Below are 24,237 nucleotides of genomic sequence, written 5' to 3' on the forward strand. Positions count from 1 at the left end.
TCTCAGCCAATCAGAGAACAGACTTCTCTAGGGGATTTCTCTGGCCGCCCATGATCGTCACACACACACACACACACAATGCTGAGTCTGTTGGTGAGGACCAGCACGAGGAGTGTTACTTTATTTACCCTCTCTGGAGCCAGGGCTGAGTGTGTGTGTGTGTGTGTGTGTGTGTGTGTGTGTGTGTGTGTGTGTGGCGCATGTCTTACTGATTTAGTGTGTTCTGGTCGGGGAGCGACAACAGGAGGGGGTGTGGCCTCATCTTCATCCTCGTCTTCAGATACGGTTGCTATGGCGGGCGTCTCTGACACAGCCTTGGAGCTCTGAGGAGGACGTGACATCACTTTCAGTTAGTTCGCTTCCTTTTCCTGTTATTAATACTCCCTCTCCATCTCTCCTCCTGACTGACTGTGACAGGACAGCCAGAAAGATAGAGAGCGTGAATGAAAGGAGTAAAATATGCTGACTCACAGACAATGCAGAAACAGGGAGAGGAGGGAGAGAGAAATAGAGCCAGGGAAGAGTCTGTCAATCGTCACACCTCTCCTCTCCATTTCTTCCTCTGCTTTCTCTTCTACCATCTCTTATCCTCTCAGTTTATCTCCTGTTTTTCTCTATCCCTCCTCTCCTATTCGCCATTCTTCATCTATGGCAGATGCCCTAAACACACATTGATAGTTGAGCAAACAAAGATGTGCATCTCAAAATGCACCCTATTCCCACTATAGTGCACTACTTTTGACTGACTGTGGCTCATAGGGCTCTCTGGTCAGAATTGTGGCTATGGGCCCTGATCAAAAATTGTGCACTAAATATGGAAAAGGGTACCATTTGGGACTAAAGCATAGATGTGTCAGGAGACTTACAGAAGTGTTGGAACAGCTATAGTTCTCTGAACTCTTGTCTGTGGAGAAGGAAAACAGGAAGGAGGAGAAGAAAGAAGATATGAAGAGATCAAGTTCCGATAGTGAGTTGTGAATGTGTGTGTGTTCACATGTGAATGCGTGTGCGTTTGTTTGTATGTATACATGCTAGTGTGTGTGCGCATGTGTGTGTGTGTGTACCTGTAAAGCTCATGTATTTCTGGCTGTTGTTGGTCTCCTTGGAGTCGTAGAATTTGAGAACGTCAAGGACAGCCTGAGGATTCTTCTTCTGTTCCAGCTTAGTGATGTTAGAGGTCTGGAGCAACCGAGCCCATTGCTCCGGCATGCCCTACACACACAGACACACAGTAACAAGAGAGAGATGTCTGCAGTGGTCAGAGAACTGGGTCATATCTCCATCCTACACTATCATGCCCTACACACACAGACACACAGTAACAAGAGAGAGATGTCTGCAGTGGTCAGAGAACTGGGTCATATCTCCATCCTACACTATCATCCCCCTCTCTGCCTTGCTCTTTCCTCCTCTGCCTCGCTCTCCCTCTACTCACTCGCTCCATTCCCCCTAAGATCACCCCCTATTACAGACAGACAGGGAGAAAGAGGGGTTGAGGGAGAAAGAGAGATTGAGGGTGGGTAATAGTGAAATAGAAAGGATGCGTCTGAAATGGCTCCATATTCCCTATACAGAGCACACATATTGACAAGGGCCCATAGGACTCAAAAGTAGTGCACTATATTAGGTATTAGAGCACCATTTGGGATGCAGCCAGAGCGAGATTAGGAGTAAGTGGAGGCATTGTGCTGTAGCTAGTTAGCCTGTTTTCTTCAGTCCAAATCTAAAGTCATTCCTGCTCTAACTCAGTTACCAGTCTGTTGTCCAGAAAACAGATCCTCCTACTCAGGCCAGGGTTGATCAGCTGAATCATAGTTACACACCTTACTAGATACAGACCCTAGATCTAGAGAAAATAGACCCTTCCAGATACAGACCCTAGATCTAGAGCATATAACCCCTTCCAGATACAGACCCTAGATCTAGAGTACATAGACAGACCCTAGTAGAGCATAGATATAGAGCACATAGACAAACTCACTGTGAACTCTCCAGTGACTGCATCGAAGCCCACATGGATGGTGTGTTCAAAATCAGAAGGCAGAGAGATCTCCGGACGCTCCTTCTTCTTGTTGGCTGAGAGAGAGAAGGGGGTGAGAGAGAGGAGAGAGGAGAGAGAAAGAGATGAGGAGAGAAAGAGAGAGAGGGAGCATATTGAGAGGCAGCAGCAGAGTCTCTTGAGAGAACATCCCCTCTGAGGCTCATGGGAAGATTAACCACGCAAGCTACAGCAAGGGATCCTGGGGGATTTGGATGTCTGTCATATTCCCCCTGGTTACCTCCCTTGGCTGTACAGCATGTTCACCTGTCACACACACACACACAAAACTCACTCTTGTCTCCTCCTCCTGTCAGGATGGACATGATGGAGCGATCTTTCTTCTTCCTGTCCTCTGGGTTGGGGGGAAGGGGCTTTGAGCCATGGGGGGCAGGATCTTTGCTGCAGGAGCCAATCAGAGTGCTGGTGTTCCTCATGGGCGGGGCTGGGGGCTTGTCCTCGACGTCCCCATTGTCAGACATCTTCACCAATCACACACCGGCTGCTGCTGAAACAACCAATAAACATGAGGTCACAGAACATTACCAGTCTATCAACTAACATGACGTTAGTCCATTAGCTAATCAACTGACAGAACAATTATCCTATCAGCTAACAGGACAACACCAGTCCACTTACCTGTCAGCGGACAGAATACTAGTACTCTAGCCCATCAGCTGAAAGAGCATTAGTCGACTAGCCTATCAGCTAACAGAACACAGCTAGGAGGACTACCAGTCTATAGTTAACTAGCTGGCACTCTGTTTGATCTGCAAACACACACATCATTTACAGGCCAGTTTCCCGGATACGGAGTGTGAGTGTGTCTACACGCTGCAAACACCAACCACTGAGTCACAATCCAGGAAGAGAAAGACACACACACACACACACTAGCCTGCTGCCTCTGCTCACACAATTATTCTCAGAGCCATTGGACTGAGAGAAAGGAACAAGCTCATAACTAGTTGTACCACAAACATCTAAACGGCTCACACACAGATTCTCACACACACAGATTCTCACACACACTGACAAACACACACACACAGATTCTCACACACACACTGACAAACACACACACAGATTCTCACACACACAGACAAACACACAAAGATTCTCACACACACAGACAAACACACACACAGATTCTCACACACACTGACAAACACACACGGAGTCATTCACACAGGGGATGCAAGCTAACCTGCTTTAGTGAATGCTCTGGTGGACAGTCTACCAACGGGAACAACCATCTGGGTCAGACACACACAGTTCTACAGAGTTCATGTCATGAGAAGAGCTGAACAAGAAAAACACCTAAAAAGGACTAATTCAAGGTAGAAAGTTGGAGCACTAATCAAAAACAGTAGAGATTGATTAATTTTAGCTCACTTTAATCCACTGCACAGGAGGCAAACAGAGTTCACGTCATCTCGATGCCGGAATGAATCATAAAGCCCACATGGTAAGAAATGGTACATTTACATCAACTGATGACGAATCATCTGACACACTGACCTCATCATATCTCAGGGTTAGTGTCACAGTTTGAAATGTCTCCCCTCATGTCGCTGAATTTCTAGCTTCATGTCGCTGAATTTCGAGCTTTTCAGTGGTGTAGCTGCCTAAGCCGTTGTCAAGCGAGCGGTCTCTCGTTTGCGAACCACTTGTAGGAGCCAAGTAAAGGGACTGGGCCCACCTACAAGCATTTCGCTACATCTGCTAAATACAGTTGAAGTCGGAAGTTTACATACACTTAGGTTGGAGTCATTAATACTCGTTTGTCAACCACTCCACAAATTTCTTGTTAACAAACTGTAGTTTTGGCAAGTTGGTTAGGACATCTACTTTGTGCATGACACAAGTAATTTTTCCATCAATTGTTTACAGACAGATTATATCACTTATAATTCACTGTATCACAATTCCAGTGGGTCAGAAGTTTACATACACTGAGTTGACTGTGCCTTTAGGTTTCTGAACATTCCAGAAAATGTCATGGCATTAGAAGCTTCTGATGGGCTAATTTACATAATTTGAGTCAATTGGAGGTGTACCAATGGATGTATTTCAAGGCCTACCTTCAAACTCAGTGCCTCTTTGCTTGACATCATGGAAAAATCAAAAGAAAACAGCCAAGACCTCAGAAAAAAATATTGTAGACCACAAGTCTGGTTCATCCTTGGGAGCAATTTACAAACGCCTGAAGGTACCATGTTCATCTGTACAAACAATAGTACGCAAGTATAAACACAATGGGACCACGCAGCCCTCATACTGCTCAGGAAGGAGACGCGTTCGGTCTCCTAGAGATTAATGTACTTTGGTGCGAAAAGTGCAAATCAATCCAAGAACAACAGCAAAGGACCATGTGAAGATGGAGGAAACAGGTACAAAAGTATCTATATCCACAGTAAAACAAGTCCTATATCGACATAACTTGAAAGGCCGCTCAGCAAGGAAGAAGCCACTGCTCAAAAACCGCCATAAAAAGCCAGACTACGGTTTGCAACTGCATATGGGGACAAAAATATAGTACTTTTTGGAGAAATGTCTTCTGGTCTGATGAAACAAAAATAGAACTGTTTGGCCATAATGACCATCGTTATGTTTGGAGGAAAAAGGGGGACGCTTGCAATCTGAAGAACACCATCCCAACCGTGAAGCACGGGAGTGGCAGCATCATGTTGTTGGGGTGCTTTGCTGCAGGAGGGATCGGTGCACTTCACAAAATAGATGGTATCATGAGTTAGGAAAATTGTGGATATATTGAAGCAACATCTCAAGATGTCAGTCAGGAATTTAAAGCTTGGTCGCAAATGGGTCTTCCAAATGGACAAGCATACTTCCAAAGTTGTGACAAAATGGCTTAAGGACAACAAAGTCAAGGTATTGGAGTGGCCATCACAAAGCCCTGACCTCAATCCTATAGAAAATCTGTGGGCAGAACTGAAAAGGTCTGTGTGAGCAAGGAGGCCCACAAACCTGACTCAGTTACACCAGCTCTGTCAGGAGGAAGGGGCCAAAATTCACCCAACTTATTGTGGGAAGCTTGTGGAAGGCTACCTGAAACATTTGACCCAAGTTAAACCATTTAAAGGCAATGATACCAAATACTAATTGAGTGTATGTAAACATCTGACCCACAGGGAATGTGATGAAAGAAATAAAAGCTGAAATAAATCATTCTCTCTACCATTATTCTGACATTTCACATTCTTAAAATAAAGTGGCGATCCTAACTGACCTAAAACAGGGAATTGTTACTCTGATTAAATGTCAGGAATTGTGAAAAACTGAGTTTAAATGTATTTGGCTAAGGTGTATGTAAACTTCCAACTTCAACTGTATGTGACCAATCAAATTTGATTCGATTTTGACAGTGAATGAAGCTAGTGGGGCGGCAGGTAGCCTAGTGGTTAATGCGTTGGGCCAGTAACCTGAAAGGTTGCTGGTTCGAATCCCCGAGCTGACAAGGTAAAAATATGATGTTCTTCCCTGATCCAGGTAGTGAACCCACTTGTTCCCCGATAGGCCGTCATTGTAAATAAGAATTTGTTCTTAACTGACTTGCCTAGTTAAATAAAAGGTTAAATATAAATAAATAGTGTACTTCTAAGCAGACAGTGATGACTGTGTTACATTAGCAGTGGCTAGGTTCTGTCTGGCCTTACCTCAGTCTGTCTGTCAGGCTGGAACTGATCTTGGCTTCAGCTTCGGTCTCCTCCGTCCTCAGTGTTCCTCTAACTATAACAGCTAGTCTAAAGTCCAAATGCCATGCAGTGTGTGGGAGAGAGAGATTGTCTGGGTGAAAGAGAAAGTGAGTGTGAGTGTGTAGGTGTGCGTATAGGAGGTTCCGTGCTGATATGTTTGGACTTGAGGTCTTCTCTGCTGCCTTTTAGTCATCATGAGGTCACAGCCTGTGATGTCAGAACGAGTCATGGGGTAGGAGGTGGGGTTTGTGGCTCACATGTCATGAAAGTGTGGAACTACAGTAGATTTGTCACACAAACACTAAACAGATGTATAAAACAAATACGCGCACACACACACACACACACACACAGCTCTGGTGACGAAGACAGCAGCTGGTCACAAGGTGGATCAAACACACACTCTTCATAGGGTTCTGTAACTCTAGTGCACCTTTGTCATCTCCTCCCTTCTTTCCATCCTCCCTCCCTCCTTCAGACATCAAACACATCCTCCCCCGTCTCACCCCCACCCCTCCCCAGCCAACACCCACCCAAATCCTCCTCAGGCGAACCGACACAAGGAAGGGCTCACATTTCAGACTCCACTGTCAGTTTACACATACAACCCTGTCATCACACACGCACACACACACAGAGCAGACGAGATCTGGGGAAGTGACTAATAACGGAACAACCTGGGCTACATCCCAAACGGCATCCTAATCCCTGTATAGTGCACAAATTTGACCAGGGGAATTAGGGCTCTGGTCAAAACTAGTACACTATGTAGGGAATGGGGTGCCGTTTGAGATGCATCCCTGGTGCTTTCCACTGACTGAGCTGACGCTATAGATATCAAACAGGGTTGGATTACAACCCTGTCTCACCCATCTGATTTTTCTACATTTTGTGACCAATTTCAGAATGTACAAAACATACACACAGTTTTGTTGTCTGACAGAGAGCTACAGAGGGTTAGCCTGTTGGGGTTCCTCCCTGATAATCAGCAGAATTAGCTAAACCTCCACAGCCAGCAGGCGAGGAGAGGAGATGCCTCTATACACCAAGCCCAGAAGACCTCACCATCCCTGGGAAGTTGGGGAGACAGAGACCCCCTCCTGTTGGAGCTAATGAGTAGGGAGATCGAGCCTACACAACTGTTCCCTCATCATTTTGTGTGTGTTTGTATGTGTGAGATGAAAACATTTGAAGGAAAACAAAGAACAGAAAGAGAAAAATTAAGGAAGCAAGAAAGATAGGGGAGAAAAAAAGAGATACAATTGTATTCTTGTCCCACCATGTTAATGAGCCAGCACCTAGGACAGAGAGAGACAGACTTCAAATGTATATTTTACACACACACACACACACACACACACACACACACTTCAGTCTCAAGTAGATGAGAGCAGACAGTTCTCGGATACATGTGGTTCTTGGTTTATTTAAATTCTCAAACAAAGTAGAACACAAAATTGTCCAAATCATCTGGAGGAAACCAGACACCGCTCATCACTTGGCCAATACCATCCCTACGGTGAAGCATGGTGGTGGCAGCATCATGCTGTGGGGATGTTTTTCAGCGATAGGGACTGGGAGACTAGTCAGGATCGAGGGAAAGATGAATGGGGCAAAGTACAGAGATCCTTGATGAAAACCTGCTCCAGAGCGCTCAGGACCTCAGACTGGGACAAAGGTTCACCTTCCAATAGGACAACGACCCGAAGCACACAGCCAAGACAATGCAGGAGTGACTTCGGGACAGGTCTCTGAATGTCCTTGAGAGGCCCAGCCAGAGCCCGGACTTGAACCCGATCTAACATCTCTGGAGAGACCTGACAATAGCTGTGCAGCAACGTTCCCCATCCAACATTACAGAACTTTAGAGAATCTGCTGAGAAGAATGGGAGAAACTCCCCAAATACAGGTGTGCCAAGCTTGCAGCGTCATACCCAAGAAGACTCAAGGCTGTAAATCACTGCCAAAGGTGCTTCAACAAAGTCCTGAGTAAAGAGTTAGAATACGTATGTAAATGTGATATAAATGAGCAAAAATTTATAAAAAACATTTTTTCGCTTTGTCGTCATGGGGTATTGTATGTAGATTGATGGGGGGGAAAACGATTGTGGGAAAAGTCGAGGGGTCTGAATACTTTCCGAATGCACTGTATGATTTCAATATGATTATCTATCTCTGTCATTCTGTCCTCCTGTCTTTGTTTCTTTGATTTTATGATGTGAAGCACCTTGTTTCTTGTATTCTCGTATTGAAAAGCGCTATACAAATAAATATACTATACACTATAAATGACTGTATGAATAATATGTCTCAGGACAGAATTATTTGAAAATATCTAGTATCATAAAGACAACTTGACTGTGTGTATGTGTGCATGCGTGTGTTTGTCCCACTCCCAGAAGTCCCACAACAGGCCCAAGCAGATGGCAGAGAGGACACGGCCAAACACACAATTAGAGAGAGAGGGGGCCGCATAGCATAGCACCTGCTGGCTGGGGGGGAGCAGAGGAGGATGGGAGGGTACTATTTCACATGAGTGAGGAACAACCAAGCCTGAACTGGACATGCAGTGAGACAGTGAGATAGTGTGTGTGAGAGAGAGAGAGAGAAAGAGAGAGAAACAGTGAGAGAGAGGTGAGTGAGACAGTGAGTGCGAGAGAAACAGTGAGAGAGAGGTGAGTGAGACAGTGAGTGCGAGAGAAACAGTGAGAGAGAGGTGAGTGAGACAGTGAGTGCGAGAGAAACAGTGAGAGAGGTGAGTGAGAAAGTAGAGAAAAAAGAAGGTTGTGGTGCTGCCATAGCACACTGTCCTGCCCCCTCTGGTTGCCTGGGGTTACGGTGTTGATGGATGGACAGTGACAGGAAGACTCTCACTCTATTCATACACACACAATTAAATTACCCAATTCACACAGACCAAAAGCAGAAAGCTCATGCTCCCTCTTCTCTTTCCCTGCCCCACTCTCTCTCTCTCGCACACACACACACACACCACCTCGTCTCACTACAGGCACAGAAGACATACTCCTGTGTGTGTGTGTGTGTGTGTGTGTACCAGCTTCTATGATACTGCAGTGTTCTCTCATGCCTAAGAGCATGAAATGATGCCAAACGGAGAAAAATCACAACCACGACTGACCGACTACATCACCATTACCGACCAACTACATCACCTTGACTGACCAACTATACTGAACAAAATACTAATGCAACAATTTCTAAGATTTTACTGAGCTACAGTTCATATAAAGAAATCAGTCAATTGAAATAAATGAATTAGGCCCCAATCTATGGATTTCACATGACTGGGAATACAGATATGCATCTGTTGGTCAAAGATACATACAAATAAATGGGCCTAACAAATGGGCCTCAGGATCTCGTCACAGTATTTCTCTGCATTCAAATTGCCATTGATAAAATGCAACTGTGTTCATTGTCCGTAGCTTATGCCTGCCCATACCATAACAGAATGCCCCGTGGTGGAGGTGGGGCTCACAAAGTTGACATCAGCAAACCGCTCGCCCACACGACGACATACACGCCTGCAGTTGCGAGGCCGGTTGGATGTACGGACAATTTCTCTAAAACGATGTTGGAGGCGGCTTATGGTAGAGATATGAACAAGCAATTCACTGGCAACAGCGCTGGTAGATATTCCTGCAGTTAGCATGCCAATTGCACGCTCTTGAGACATCTGTGACATTGTGTTGTGTGACAATACTACATATCTTAGACCTTATATTGTTCCCAGCAGCTTCTTGATATGCCACACCTGTCAGGTGGATTAGTTATGTTGACAAAGGGGAAATCCTCACTAACAAGGATGTAAACAAATTTGTCAACAAATTATGAGAGAAATAAGCATTTTGTGCATATGGAACATTTCTGGGATCTTCTATTTCAGTTCATGAAATAGGGACCAACACGTTTTGTTTTTATATTTTTGTTCAGTGTACATCACCATGACGACCAACTAAATCACCATCATCATGATCGACCAACTAGATCATCATGACCACCAACTACATCACCATGACCAAACCGGACTAACACATATTGTCCTAACAGTTATTGATTATTCCTTCAATAACTAAGTGGGTGGAAAGAGAGTGAGGGCTGGACGGAAGCAGAGAAAAAAGAAACAAAAGGGGTGATTGTCAAATATATTTATTGATTTTGTTCTTTCTTTCACTGGACGACAGAAAGTGCATTCAATCCCAAGATGCTTTCTAGCCCGGCACTGTGAGTGGTCTGTCCTCCTAATAACTAAGTGAGCTTAATGTCATCTTAAGAGAAACACACACAAGCCAGTGTTGATAAATCAGTGTGCATTGGAGTCTTAAAAATGTCAACCTGAGGAGGCCTTTAGATGCACTTTAACATACACCCTGTGTGTGTGTGTGTGTGTGTGTGTGTGTGTGTGTCCCGGGTCTCCCTGGGTGCCTAGAGATGATATCACAGGAATCTAGTCGCCAGCAGATTCTTAGGGTGGGGTGCACCCAACATTCTACTGTGGCTCCCCCTTCTCTCCTCCGTGACACTCCATCACCATGACTTCCACCAGGCGATTGTTTGAATCACAAAGAAGAAAAAGATCCATCTTCTTTCTCTTTCTTTGCATCGCTCTCTTTTCATCTGCTGTCCATTCGTTTAACCGTGCCTAGAGAGACGCTCACACTGACGAGTTCTCCTCTGCCTCTGAAGATGTGTGTGTGTGTGTGTGTGTGTGTGTGTGTGTGTGTGTGTGTGTGTGTGTGTGTGTGTGTATTGAGGAGGGAAGGGGTGAGATGGATATAGGAGTAGAAAGCAAGGGAGCGAAGAAGTCCTGAGGAATACTCAGAGCTCCATTATTCACAAGAACCTGTTTGAAGCTGATCCCTATTTTTTAAATCAAATCCCATTGTATTGGTCACATACACATATTTAGCAGATGTTATTGCGGGTGTAGCGAAATGCTTGTGTTCCTAGCTCCAACAGTGCAGTAGTATCTAACAATTCACAACAATATACACAAATCTTAAAAGTAAAAGAATGGAATTAAGAAATATAGAAATATTAGATTGCTCAATGTCGGAGTGGCATGGACTAAAATACTTTAAAATAGAATACAGTATTTACACGTGATGAGTAAAGCAGTATGTAAACATGATTAAAAGTGACTAGTGTTCCATTATTAAAGCGGCCAGTGATTCCAAGTCTATGTATATAGGGCAGCAGCCTCTAAGATGCAGGGTTGCGTAACTGGGTGGAAGCCTGCCATAGAAGCTGTTTTTCAGCCTCTCGGTCCCAGCTTTGATGCACCTGTACTGATCTCACCTTATAGGTGATAGCGGGGTGAACAGGCCGTGGCTCGGGTGGTTGATGTCCTTGATTATCTTTTTGGCCTTCCTGTGACATCGGGTGCTGTAGGTGTCTCGGAGGGCAGGTATTTTGCAGTTGCATGGCGTAGCAGTTGCCGTACCAGGCTGTGATAACCGACAGGATAATCTCAATTGTGCATCTGTAAAAGTTTATGAGGGTTTCAGGTGACAAGCCACATTTCTTCAGCCTCCTGAGGTTGAAGAGGCGCTGTTGCTCCTTCACCACACGGTCTGTGTGGGTGGACCATTTCAGATCGTCAGTGATGTGTATGCCGATCAACTTGAAGCTTTCCACCTTCTCCACTCTGGTCACGTTGAATGTGCTCCACAATCATCTATTTTTGTTGATGTTGAGTGAGAGGTTATTTTCCTGGCACCAATCTCCCAGGGCTCTCATCTCCTCCCTGTAGGCTATCACGTCATTGTTGGTAATCAGGCCTACCACTGGTGTATCTGCAAACTTGACGGTTGAGTTGGAGGCGTGCGTGGCAACGCAGTCATGGGTGAACAGGGAGTACAGGAGCGGGCTGAGCACGCACCCTTGTGGGGCCCCTGTGTTGATGATCATCAAAGTAAAGGTGTTGTTTCCAACCTGGGGCAGCCAGTCAGGAAATCCAGGACCCAGTTGCACAGGGCGGGGTTCAGACCCAGGGCCCCAAGTTTATTTTAGGAATTTGGAGGGTACTATGGTATTGAATGCTGAGCTATAGTCAATGAACAGCATTCTTACATACAGTTGAAGTCAGAAGTTTACATACATCTTAGCCAAATAGATTTAAACTCAGTTTTTCACAATTCCTGACGTTTAATCCTAGTAATAATTCCCTGTCTTAGGTGAGTTACGATCACCACTTTATTTTAAGAATGTGAAATATCAGAATAATAGTAGAGAGAAAGGTTAATTTCAGCTTTTATTTATTTCATCACATTCCCAGCGGGTCAGAAGTTCACACACACTCAATTAGTATTTGGTATCATTGCCTTTAAATTGTTTAACTTGGGTCAAACGTTTCGGTTAGTCTTCCACAAGCTTCCCACAATAAGTTGGTTGAATTTTGGCCCATTCCTCCTGACAGAGCTGGTGTAACTGAGTCAGGCCTCGCACACACCTTTTCAGTTCTGCCCACAAATTTTCTATAGGATTGAGGTCAGGGCTTTGTGATGGCCACTCCAATACCTTGACTTTGTTGTCCTTAAGCCATTTTGCCACAACTTTGGAAGTATGATTGGGGTCATTGTCCATTTGGAAGACCCATTTGCAACCAAGCTTTAAATTCCTGACTGACGTCTTGAGATGTTGCTTCAATATGTCTACAATTTTCCATCCTCATGATACCATCTATTTTGTGAAGTGCACCAGTCCGTCCTGCAGCAAAGCACCCCAACAACATGATGCTGCCACTCCCGTGCTTCACGGCTGGGATGGTGTTCTTCGGCTTGCAAGTCTCCCCCTTTTTCCTCCAAACATAACAATGGTCATTATGGCCAAACACTTCTATTTTTGTTTCATCAGACCAGAAGACATTTCTCCAAAAAGTACGATATTTGTCCCCATATGCAGTTGTAAACCGTAATCTGTCTTTTATAATGGAGGTTTTGGAGCAGTGGCTTCATCCTTGCTGAGTGGCCTTTCAGGTTATGTCGATATAGGACTTGTTTAACTGTGGATATAGATACTTTTGTACCTGTTTCCTCCAGCATCTTCACAGAGTCCTTTGCTGTTGTTCTGGGGTGGATTTGCACTTTTCGCACCAAAGTACGTTCATCTCTAAGAGACAGAATGCGTCTCCGTCCTGAGCAGTATGACGGCTGTGTGGTCCCATGGTGTTGTTTATACAGATGCATACTATTGTTTGTACAGATGAAATTAATGATGAACCAGACTTGTGAAGGTCTACAATAAAAAAAAAAATCTTGTGATTTTCCCATGATGTCAAGCAAAGAGGCACGGAGTTTGAATGTAGCCTTGAAATACATCCACAGGTATACCTCCAATTTACTCAAATGATGTTAATTAGCCTATCAGAAGCTTATAATGCCATGACATCATTTTATGGAATTTTCCAAGCTGTTTAAAGGCACAGTCAACTTAGTGCATGTAAACTTCTGACCCACTAGAATTGTGATACAGTGAATTATAAATGAAATAATCTGTCTGTAAACGATTGTTGGAAAAACTACTTGTGTCATGCACAAAGTAGATATCCTAATCGACTTGCCAAAACTATAGTTTGTTAACAAGAAATTTGTGGAGTGGTTGACAAACAAGTTTTAATGACTCCAACCTAGGTTTTTGTAAACTTCCGACTTCAACTGTAGGTATTCCTCTTGTTGAGATTGAATAGGGAAGTGTGATTGTGTTTGCATTGTCTGTGGATCTATTGGGGCGGTAAGCAAATTGAAGAGGGTCTATAGCATCAGGTAAGGTAGAGGTGATTTGTTCCTTAACTAGCCTCTCAAAGCACTTCATGGTGAAAGAAGTAATTTGGTTCTGTTACCTTTGCTTTCTTGGGTACAGGAACAATGGTGGACATCTTGATGCAAGAGGGGACAGCAGACTGGGATAGGGAGAGATTGAATATGTCCGTAAACACTCTAGCCAGCTGGTCTGCGCATGCTGAGGACACAGTTAGGGATGTCGTCTGTGCAGTCAGCCTTACGAGGGTTAACGTGCTTAAATGTCTTAGTCATGTCGGCCACGGAGAAGGAGAGCCCACAGTCCTTGGTAGCGGGCTGCATCGGTGGCACTGTGTTATTCTCAAAGTGGGCGAAGGTGTTTAGCTTGTCTGGAGGAAAGACGGTGTCCGCAACGTGGCTGGTTTTCCCTTTGTAGTCCGCGATTGTCTGTAGACCCATGCGTCTCGTGTCTGAGCCGTTGAATTGTGACTTTACTTTGTCTCTGTACTGACGTTTTGCCTGTTTGATTGCCTTACGGAGGGAATAACTACTACACTGTTTGTATTAGGCCATATTCCCAGTCACCAATCCATGGTTAAATACGGTGGTTGGTGCTTTCAGTTTTGCGCGAATGCTGCCATCTATCCACGGTTTCTGGTTTGGGTAGGTTTTAATAGTCACGGTGAGTACAACATCTCCTATACACTTCCTAATGAACTCAGTCACCATATCCGTGTAGTCGTCAATGTTATTCTCAGAAGCTACCCGGAACATATCCTAGTGTGCGTGGTCAAAACAATCTTGAAGTATGGATACCAATTTCTCTGTTGAATAGACCTTAGCACGGGTACTTCCTGTTTGAGAATGTCTGCCTATAGGAAGGGAGGAGTCAAATGGAGCCATGATCAGATCTGCCGAAGGGAGGGCCTTGTAGGTATTTCAAAAAGTTGAATAGCAGTGGTCCAATGATTTACCAGTGTGAGTACTACAGTCAATGTGTTGACAGAACTTTGGTAGTGTTTTCCTCAAATCTGCTTTGTTAAAATCCCCAGCTACAATAAATGCGGCCTCTGGATATGGTTTCAAGTTTACACAAAGTCCAATGTAGTTCTTTGAGGGCCATCGTGGTATCGGCTTGAGGGGGAATATACACAGCTGTGACTATAACCAAAGAGAATTATCTTGGGAGGTAATACAGTCGGCATTTGATTGTGAGGTATTCTAGATTGGGTGAACAAAAGGACTTGAATTTCTGTACGTTATCACAATCACACCATGGGTAGTTTATCACCGTTCTTCTTCCCAGAGAGTTCTTTATTCCTGTTTGCTCGATGTACTGAAAACCCCCAAAAATGTCTGGGCAAATAATGCAAGAAATAACACACAAAAAAAACAAAATACTGCAAAGTTGCTTAGGAGCTAGGAGCAGATCTGCCATATCTGTCGGCACCATCTACCCTTTGCCCTTTCTCCTTCTGTCTCTCCCTCTCCCTTCCTATTTATTTTTCTCTGAGAATAAAAGGGAAGTGTGTATGAGAGAGAGAGATAATTAAAAAGAGAGCTATGAGGAACCACTTTGACTAGTCTAAGTACCCCACCCATGAACTCTCTCTCTCTTTCTCCCCCTCTCTGTGCTTATCCAGAGTAAACTACAGGGAAAGGGCTGGTCAGTGACCTCACCACTGAAGTACTCACTCCTCATATGATAACTATTAAACACAGAGCTGGACCAGACACACACATATTCTTACAGGTATGAGGATCTCTGCCTACCAGCTGTCTTGTCCCACCCACCAAGCCAATCACCAAGGCAACACCATAAATAATGCACATTGCAAACCTGCTGGGAGCCCAGAGCTGCTCCACCCCTGAGAAAACGAATGATACAACTAGATAAGTGTGTGTGTGTGCGTGAGTGAGAGAACAAAAACTTATCTAGCCAAAGCTCAGCATGGTAGCAGGAGTCCCTTAACTGTTCAACTAGTAAATATTTAGACTCCAAGAATTATGGTTTCCTAAATGTATTGTATGCATGCATGCGTGTGTATTAGAGGTCGACGAATTATGATTTTTCAACGCCGATACCGATTATTGGAGGACAAAAAAAAGCCGATACCGATTATTGGAGGACAAAACAGGCCGATACCGATTAATCGGACGATTTTTTAAATTGATTTGTAATAATGACAATTACAACAATACTGAATGAACACTTATTTTAACTTAATATAATACATCAATAAAATCAATTTAGCCTCAAATAAATAATGAAACATGTTCAATTTGGTTTAAATAATGCAAAAACAAAAGTATTGGATAAGAAAGTAAGAGTGCAAGGAGATCTGCATGGAGGAATGGGCCAAAATACCAGCAACAGTGTGTGAAAACCTTGTGAAGGCTTACAGAAAACATTTGACCTCTGTCATTGCCAACAAAGGGTATATAACAAAGTATTGAGATAAACTTTTGTTATTGACCAAATACTTATTTTCCACCATAATTAGCAAATAAATTAATTAAAAAATCCTACAATGTGATTTTCTGGATTTTCTTCCCTAATTTTGTCTGTCATAGTTGAAGTGTACCTATGATGAAAATTACAGGCCTCTCATCTTTTTAAGTGGGAGAACTTGCACAATTGGTGGCTGACTAAATACTTTTTTGCCCCACTGTACCCTGACTCTGCGTGCAATGAACACAAGAGAAGTGACACAATTTCACCTGGTTAATATTGCCTGCTAACCTGGATTTATTTTAGCTAAATATGCAGGTTTAAAAATATATACACTTCTGTGTATTGATTTAAAAAAAAGGCATTGGTGTTTATGGTTAGGTACATGTTTGGAGCAACGACAATCCTTTTTCACGAATACGCACCGCATCGATTATATGCAACGCAGGACACGCTAGATAAACTAGTAATATCATCAACCATGTGTAATTATAAATAGTGATTATGATTGATTAAGTTTAATGCTAGCTAACAACTTACCTTGGCTCCTTACTGCATTCGCGTAACAGGCGGGCTCCTCGTGAGGCAGGTGGTGAGTGTGTTGGACTAGTTAACTGTAAGGTTGCAAGATTGAATCCCTGAGCTGACAAGGTAAAACTCTGTCGTTCTGCCCCTGAACAAGGCAGTTAACCCACAGTTCCTAGGCCGTCATTGAAAATAAGAATGTGTTCTTAACTGACTTGCCTAGTTAAATAAAGATGAAATAAAGGTGTAATAAAAAAATAAAAATTGGCAAAATCGGCATCCAAAATTACCGATTTCCGATTGTTATGAAAACTTGACATCGGCCCTAATTAATCGGCCATTCCGATTAATCGGTCGACCTCTAGTGTGTATATGCGTCTTCATTGAGTATTGTTAGCTGCAGCGCTGTCTGTGATTGTTAGCAGATCTCCTGTCACACACACAGAGACAGAGACACAGAGAGAGATGTAAAATAGCCAGCAACTCTCTCATACACACTCAACTTTTGCCTGTCACTAACCTGCTGGCTAGTCTTTCAAAACATAGGCGTAGCCAGCTAACCAGTTAGCCAGCCTTCATGTCACCAGCTAGCTTCCTTGCTAGTTAGCCTGTATATAACCACAATCCCATCCACAATCCACATTCTAACTGACTGTAGCAAACTACCTTTTTGCAGCCAAACGATCCCTTCAATACCATACTATCCCTTTAACAAACACTCTCTAACACCCAAACTATCCCTTTAACACCAAACTATCCCACTCCAAACAGTTTGCGTTCCACTGCTCAGACATAATATGCATCAACCTGTTCAGAAGTCTTATGGCTTGGGGTTGAAGCTATTCAAGAGCCTCTTGGACCTAGACTTGGTGCGCCGGTACCACTTGCCATGCGGCTGCTGAGAGAACAGTCTATGACTGGGTTACTGGAGTCTGACATTTTTTAGGGCCTTCCTTTGACACCGCCTGGTATAGAGGCCATGGATTTCAGGAAGTATGGACCCGGTGAAACCAGATCTCAACCCAGTCACAACATACATCATCAGAGCGCAACGTATGTTTGTTGTTGTTGAACGCTGTCGAACGCCGAAACCTGTCGAACGCTGAAGCCTGAACTAAAGATATTGGTTTAAAAGCGGACCGTGTTTTTATATACTTTTATTTTATTTAAATTTTTATTCCTGCGGCTAAATTGCTGTGAGCACTGCTATCTGTCCTGGGATCCTGGCAGATTCCATATAGGGGAAGAGACACGAAAGCCCAGCAAGCCTAGCTGGCTCGGCGGACTCAAATGGATGCCGCTATTGAACGTTTCCAACGTTGCAGGAGCTGCGTATACTTTGCTTTGTTCCGGGACCATGTGGACCTCGTTGACTTTCAATGTAGCAACTGCTTGCGGAGGACTACAGGAGTGTCGTGTCTTTGGCTATGCCGGATTAAATTATATGACATGCTATTCTATAAAATAATTTCTCTGTCATTTTTATTACCTGATTGAGCTAATCATGTAAATGTAATTAACTAGAGAGTCGGGCTCCACGAAATAAAATGTATAGAGCTGTTATCTTCCAAATAAACTCTTAAAGACCTAGTAATATTTTACATCAATAGCAGTCAACATTAATCGTCACCTTAATTCAGTCTCATCTGAAAGTTGTAAATTCTTAGTTATCTGCACAAACCCTGGCAAACAAGTTGAATCAGCAATACAAAATTGGGTTTAATTATTTATTTACTAAATACCTAACTAATCACACAGAATTACACATATTTAAATCATAACTTGATTAAAAATGACATCATAAAGGAAAACGTCCCTAGCGGGCAGAAGAGATATGACAGCTTGTTACACAAAGGAAAAGGGCTGGGTTTGTGCGAAAGACTGAGGGACACAGATAGAAGCTGTGCTATCGTAAATACAGTATCTGATGCATTCTAAATTACCGCCCATTTGGAAAAGGAAAATGCAATAAATATTTACTCTGAGCTGCACTTCGGTAGGTTGGTGGTAGATGGAAGACCGTGTTGCCAAACCGAGTCCTCTGAAGAATGTCTCTGGTGGTCAATTGGATAAGTTGTAGTAACGTTGTTGTGTGATAGACGGGATACTCTGTCTGTTCCTTCCTAACCCTCGTTTGCATAACATAAATAGTCATATTAAACATTCATGAAAATACAAGTGTCTCACATGTATCGAACGCCTAGAATCTTGCTAATCCAACTGCATTGTCAGATTTAAAAAAAGATTAACTGCGAAAGAATACGATGCGATTATCTGAGCATAGAGCCCCATAAAAAAATAAAAAAAATTAACCAGCACAGGGGTAACATAATCACAAACTGCATTAAAATAAATAGTTTACCTTTGACGATCTTCATCTGTTTGCAATTCCAATGTTCATTGTTACACAATGAATGATATTTTGTTTGATAAAATCCGTTTTTATAGCCTAACACGAAACATTTTGTGAACCGCTTGTGTAGTGAATTCCGTCTCACCCACACAGAACGTGACTCCAGTCATGTTTGTTTTCACTGCAATCAACTGGTTTGTTTGTAACACAATCAAACGTGATGGGCCATTTCGCGGGACGTATTGACTGAAAGAAGCCGATTTGAAGACAACAAGTAATGACATCATTGTGCACCAATGATTTGCCCGCTGTTTTGTTGATTGACTCTCTTTTAACCCAATGACCACTGATCGTCTTGAAATCTAGCTGGGTAGATGAGCTGAGCTAAACGGCAATACGCCATGTTTATGTGTTGCAAGACCAACCCATGTAGTAAGCTCCAGCGTAAAGAGAGTCATGCGCTATTGAATTTTCATACCGGAAGGAGAAACACATATTACGCATTGCATTGCATTGAACGCGCAGATTCAGCTGTTTATATATCAATCATTACAGCGACTAAGTCAATTCTAGATATATAGATGTACACACAACTTTAGAATAAAATGATTGGGAAGGTGAGACAGAGATTGTTGTAGGACGCTTCATTTAGCGATTGTGGAGGAATATTTTTTGAACGGGAGAGGACATCGTTTTGGACTGGTAAAGTCTTATCATGCTAATGCCCTTGTTTGAAATTAATAATATAAAATATGTGATTTTTTTTTAAATTTAGAAGCAATATATAAACATTTAATGTCATGAAATGTGAGATGTGTGTGTCTGCCACCCCAACCCACATGAAATAGCCTATTTGAGGCTGTTGAGGAGAGGGCAGGACCACATCAATGGCTAAAGTGAAATGGAGACAGTAGATACAGCTGGTCTGTTGTAATATAATAAAGACAGTAGATCTATCTGGTCTGTCATAATATAATAGAGACAGTAGATCTAGCAGGTAATAATAATATATTCAACCTTCAACTCTCTATATATATCTGTTTATTATACCTGTTGATACAGGGCTCATATGTGAAACTTTTCTAACTGAACATTTTCTTTCACCGTGACACTGACTCCGAATGGGAGTCTTATCCGTTGTCCTGTGTGAATTTAAGTATGCTCTCTCTAATTCTCTCTTTCTCTCGGAGGAGGACCTGAGCCCTAGGACCATGCGTCAGGACTACCTGGCACGATGACACCTTGCTGTCCCCAGTCCACCTGGCCTTGCCGCTGTTCCAGTTTCAACTGTTCTGCCTGCGGCTATGGAACCCTAAACTGTTCATTTTTACTCTTGAGGTGCTGTCCTGTTGCACCCTCTACAACCACTGTGATCTCCACCCGGCACAGCCAGAAGAGGACTGGCCACCCCACATAGCCTGGTTCCTCTCTAGGTTTCATCCTAGGTTTTTGCCTCTCTAGGGAGTTTTTCCTAGCCACCGTGCTTCTACACCTGCATTGCTTGCTGTTTGGGGTTTTAGGCTGGGGCTATATAAAACGATTTGATTTGATAGAGGACTGAGGGTCTTCCAAATATTGAAAGTGTGTAAATAGTTACCCATGTTATTTTTTTTGGGGGGGGGGGGTGTGTTAGAATACCATTTTGGTATTTTGTATATAGTTATTTGTTTCAAAATGTATACCTTCACCAATTTGGCCACTTGGGTACATTTGGTCTACTTGTGTGGGACACCTGGGTGACTTCATGATAAATATCATGTAGCACACTCAGAATGATAACTTCCAAAATGAAACTTTGCACAAGTACTGTTGCCCTCATATTTTTCACTGAAATTGTCCCCATCATGATGATACAAAAATAAAACATGTTTTTTTTTCATTGTTTTATCTAAACCAGATCTATTGTGTGTTATTCTCCTACATTCAATTCACATTTACACAAACGTCAGAGTGTTTTCTTTCAAATGTTACCAAGAATATGCATATCCTTGGTTCTGTGCCTGAGCTACAGGCTGTTAGATATGGGTATGTCTTCAGGCAGAAATTGCACAAAGTAGGGGGGGGGAGCTGCAAGAGGTTTTAACCAAGGATTTTGCAAATGTAACCTCAGTAGAGTAGAGAGAGGAAAAAGGGGGGGAAGAGGTATTTATGACCGTCATAAACCTACCCCCCAGGCCAACGTCATGACAGGAGGGAAGTAGCTACTCTTAGCAAGCAAGTAGCAAACCTACACAAGCTACTGGGGAACCCCACCTACGCCCACCTACTTTTTATTTTTCTTCCACCCCAGTAGCCAGACGCCGCTCTGGTCTGGTGGAAGTTTTGCCGCCGTGCCGGCTCTCCACTACCATTGTGACAATAATGCTGCATCAAATGTACATGATCTTACGGGCATTGGCAAACAATGTAAGTAATTTAATTTATGTACCCCTAATTGCACCGAATACATCGGTTTATCCTACAGCTATTGTAAGCAGTAATCATGAGCCTATAAACCAGAGTTACACTGTTAGCACTAAGGTGGTGTGCAATAGTAGGAAGACCACTTTATGCAGCTCACCCTGCACTATCAGCTCCAATGTAAATAACATGAGTAAGTCTACCTCTGACAAGCTTCCCAGTAAAGCATCAAAAACAATCAAGCAACACAAAAAAGTGCTAAAAATAGCCCATATTAACATATGTAGCCTAAGAAACAAGGACAATGAAGTCAATAACTTGTTTGTAACAGATGACATTCATCTTCTGACCATCTCTGAAACTCACTTAGATAATACCTTTGATGATACAGTGGTAGCAATACATGGTTAATAACATCTACCGAAAATACAGAAATGCCAACGGAGGTGGTGCTGCGGTCTATATTCAGAACCACATTCCTGTAAAGCTTAGAGACAATCTAATGTTAAATACTGTTGAAGTAATACGGCTACACGTTCATCTGCCTCACCTAAAGCCCATTCTTGTGGGAAGCTGCTATAGACCACCAAGTGCTAACAGTCAGTATCTGGATAATATGTGTGAAATGGTTGATAAATGCATGTGATATCAACAGAGAATTATATTTTCTGGGTGATTAAAAAACATTGAATGGCTATCATCAAGCTGCCCACTCAGGAAAAAACTTCAAACTGTAATCAATGCCTGGAACCTAGATCAGGTTGTCAGTCAACCTACCAGGGTAGATCCAAACAGCACAGGAATTACATCTTCAAGTATTGATCACATCTTTACTAATGCTGCAGAAATGTACTTTAAAGCAGCATCCAAATCCATAGGATGTGGTGATCACAATATAATAGCCATACCTAGGAAAACCAAAGTTCCAAAGGCTGGGCCTAACAGTGTATAAGAGGTCATACAAGAAGTTTTGTAGTGATTCATATGTTAATGATGTAAAGAAAATTTGCTGGTCTGTGGTGTGTAATGAAACTACTTATTCCAGTTACTAATAAGCACGCACCCATTAAGAAAATTACTGTAAAAACTGCTAAATCCCCTTGGATTGATGAGGAATTTAAAAATGGTATGGTTGAAAGGCATGAGGCAGAAGGTATGGCAATTAAGTCTGACAGCCCAACTGATTGGCAAACGTACTACAAATTAAGAAATCATGTGACTAAACTAAATAAAAAGAAACTAAACTATGAAACAAAGAAATTATATAAAGAATTATAGTAAAAAGCTTTGGGGCACCTTAAATGACATTTTGGGTAAAAAGGCCAACTCGGCACCTTTTCATCACTATAAAGCCCACTGATATTGCAAACTACTTTAATGACTTTTTCATTGGCAAGATAAGCAAACTTAGGGATGACATGCCAGCAACAAACGCTGAAACTACACATCCAAGTATATCAGACCAAATTATGAAAGACAAGAATTGTACTTTTGATTCCTGTAAAGTCAGTGTGGAAGAGGTGAAAAGATTATTGTTGTCTATCAACAATGACAAGCCACCGGGGTCTGACAATCTAGATGGAAAATTACTGAGGATAATAGCAGACGACATTGCCACTCCTATTTGCCACATTCTCAATTTAAGCCTACTAGAGATTGTGTGCCCTCAGGCCTGGAGGGAAGCTAAAGTCATTCCGCTACCCAAGAATAGTAAAGCCCCCTTTACTGGCACAAATAGTCGACCAATCAGCCTGTTACCAACCCGTAGTTAACTTCTGGAAAAAAATTGCGTTTGACCAGATACAATGCTATTTTACAGTAAACAAATTGACAACAGAATTTCAGCATTCTTATTGGGAAGGACACTCAACAAGCACAGCACTTACACAAATTACTGATGATTGGCTGAGAGAATTTGAAGATAGCCCCCACAATAATTCTGTCTTGTTAGACTTCGGTGCAGCTTTTGACATTATTGATCATAGTCTACTGCTGGAAAAAGTCATGTGTCATGGCTTTACACCCCCTGTTATAAATGTGGATAAAGAGTTACTTGTCTAACAGAACACAGGGTATTCTTTAATGGAGGCCTATCAAATATAATCCAGTTAAAATCAGCGATTCCCCAGGGTAGCTGTTTAGGCCCTATGATTTTTTTTCATTTTTACTAACAACATGCCACTGATTGAGTAAAGCCAGAGTTTCTAAGTATGCGGATGATTTAAGACTATACACGTCAGCTACTACAGCTACTACAGCAACTGAAATGACTGAAACACTCAACAAAGAGCTGCAGTTAGTTTCAGAGTGCGTGGCAAGGAATAAGTTAGCCCTAAATATTTCTAAAACTAAAAGCAAGTTGAGATGACTAAACTGCTTGGAGTAACACTAGATTGTAAACTGTCATGGTCATAACATATTGATGCAGTAGTAGCTAAGATGGGGAGAAGTCTGTCTATAATAAAGCGATGCTCTGCCTTCTTAACAACACTATCAACAAGGCAGGTCCTACAGGCCCTAGTTTTGTCACACCTTGAGTACTGTTCAGTTGTGTGGTCAGGTGACATTAAAAAGGACTTAGGAAAATTGCAATTGGCTCAGAACAGGGCTGCACGGCTGGCCCTTGGATGTACACCGAGAGCTAATATTAATAATATGCATGTCAATCTCACCTAGCTGAAAGTGGAGGAGAGATTGACTTCATCACTACTTTTATTTATGAGAGGTATTGACATGTTGAATGCACTGAGCGGTCTGTCTAAACTACTGGAACACAGCTCGGACACCCATGCAGACCCCACAAGACATGCCACAAGAGGTCTCTTCACAGACCCCAAGTCCAGAACAGACTATGGGAGGCACACAGTACTACATAGAGCCATGACTACATGGAACTCTATTCCACATCAAGTAACTGACGCAAGCAGTGAAATACAAAAAATTAAACACTTTATGGAACAGAGGAGACTGTGAAGCTACACAAACATTGGCAC

General features: G+C 42.7%; 1 protein-coding gene across 6 annotated transcripts in view; it reads right to left on the bottom strand.

Annotated features, from left to right (window-relative positions):
• The window catches only part of LOC110507113 (serine/threonine-protein kinase PAK 1), a 41,803-nt gene that overhangs the window by 9,927 nt on the left and 7,639 nt on the right, over nt 1-24,237 (bottom strand). Inside the window, exons 2-7 of one of the 6 annotated variants that reach the window (XM_090224727.1) lie at nt 5,716-5,845; nt 2,334-2,543; nt 1,982-2,076; nt 1,065-1,212; nt 867-904; nt 210-323 (exon numbers count right to left, since the gene is read on the bottom strand). In XM_090224727.1, coding sequence (XP_090080853.1) covers nt 210-323; nt 867-904; nt 1,065-1,212; nt 1,982-2,076; nt 2,334-2,520 — 582 coding nt within the window. In that variant the 5' untranslated portion in view covers nt 2,521-2,543; nt 5,716-5,845. Of the gene's footprint in view, nt 1-209; nt 324-866; nt 905-1,064; nt 1,213-1,981; nt 2,077-2,333; nt 2,547-5,715; nt 5,858-24,237 lie in introns of those variants that run through there. The other 5 variants (XM_090224725.1, XM_036965587.2, XM_090224726.1 and 2 more) reach the window with 5 other exon arrangements.

Source organism: Oncorhynchus mykiss, chromosome 27 (assembly GCF_057628025.1).
Source record: "Oncorhynchus mykiss isolate SJ-2025 chromosome 27, ASM5762802v1, whole genome shotgun sequence".
Taxonomy (NCBI): domain Eukaryota; kingdom Metazoa; phylum Chordata; class Actinopteri; order Salmoniformes; family Salmonidae; genus Oncorhynchus; species Oncorhynchus mykiss.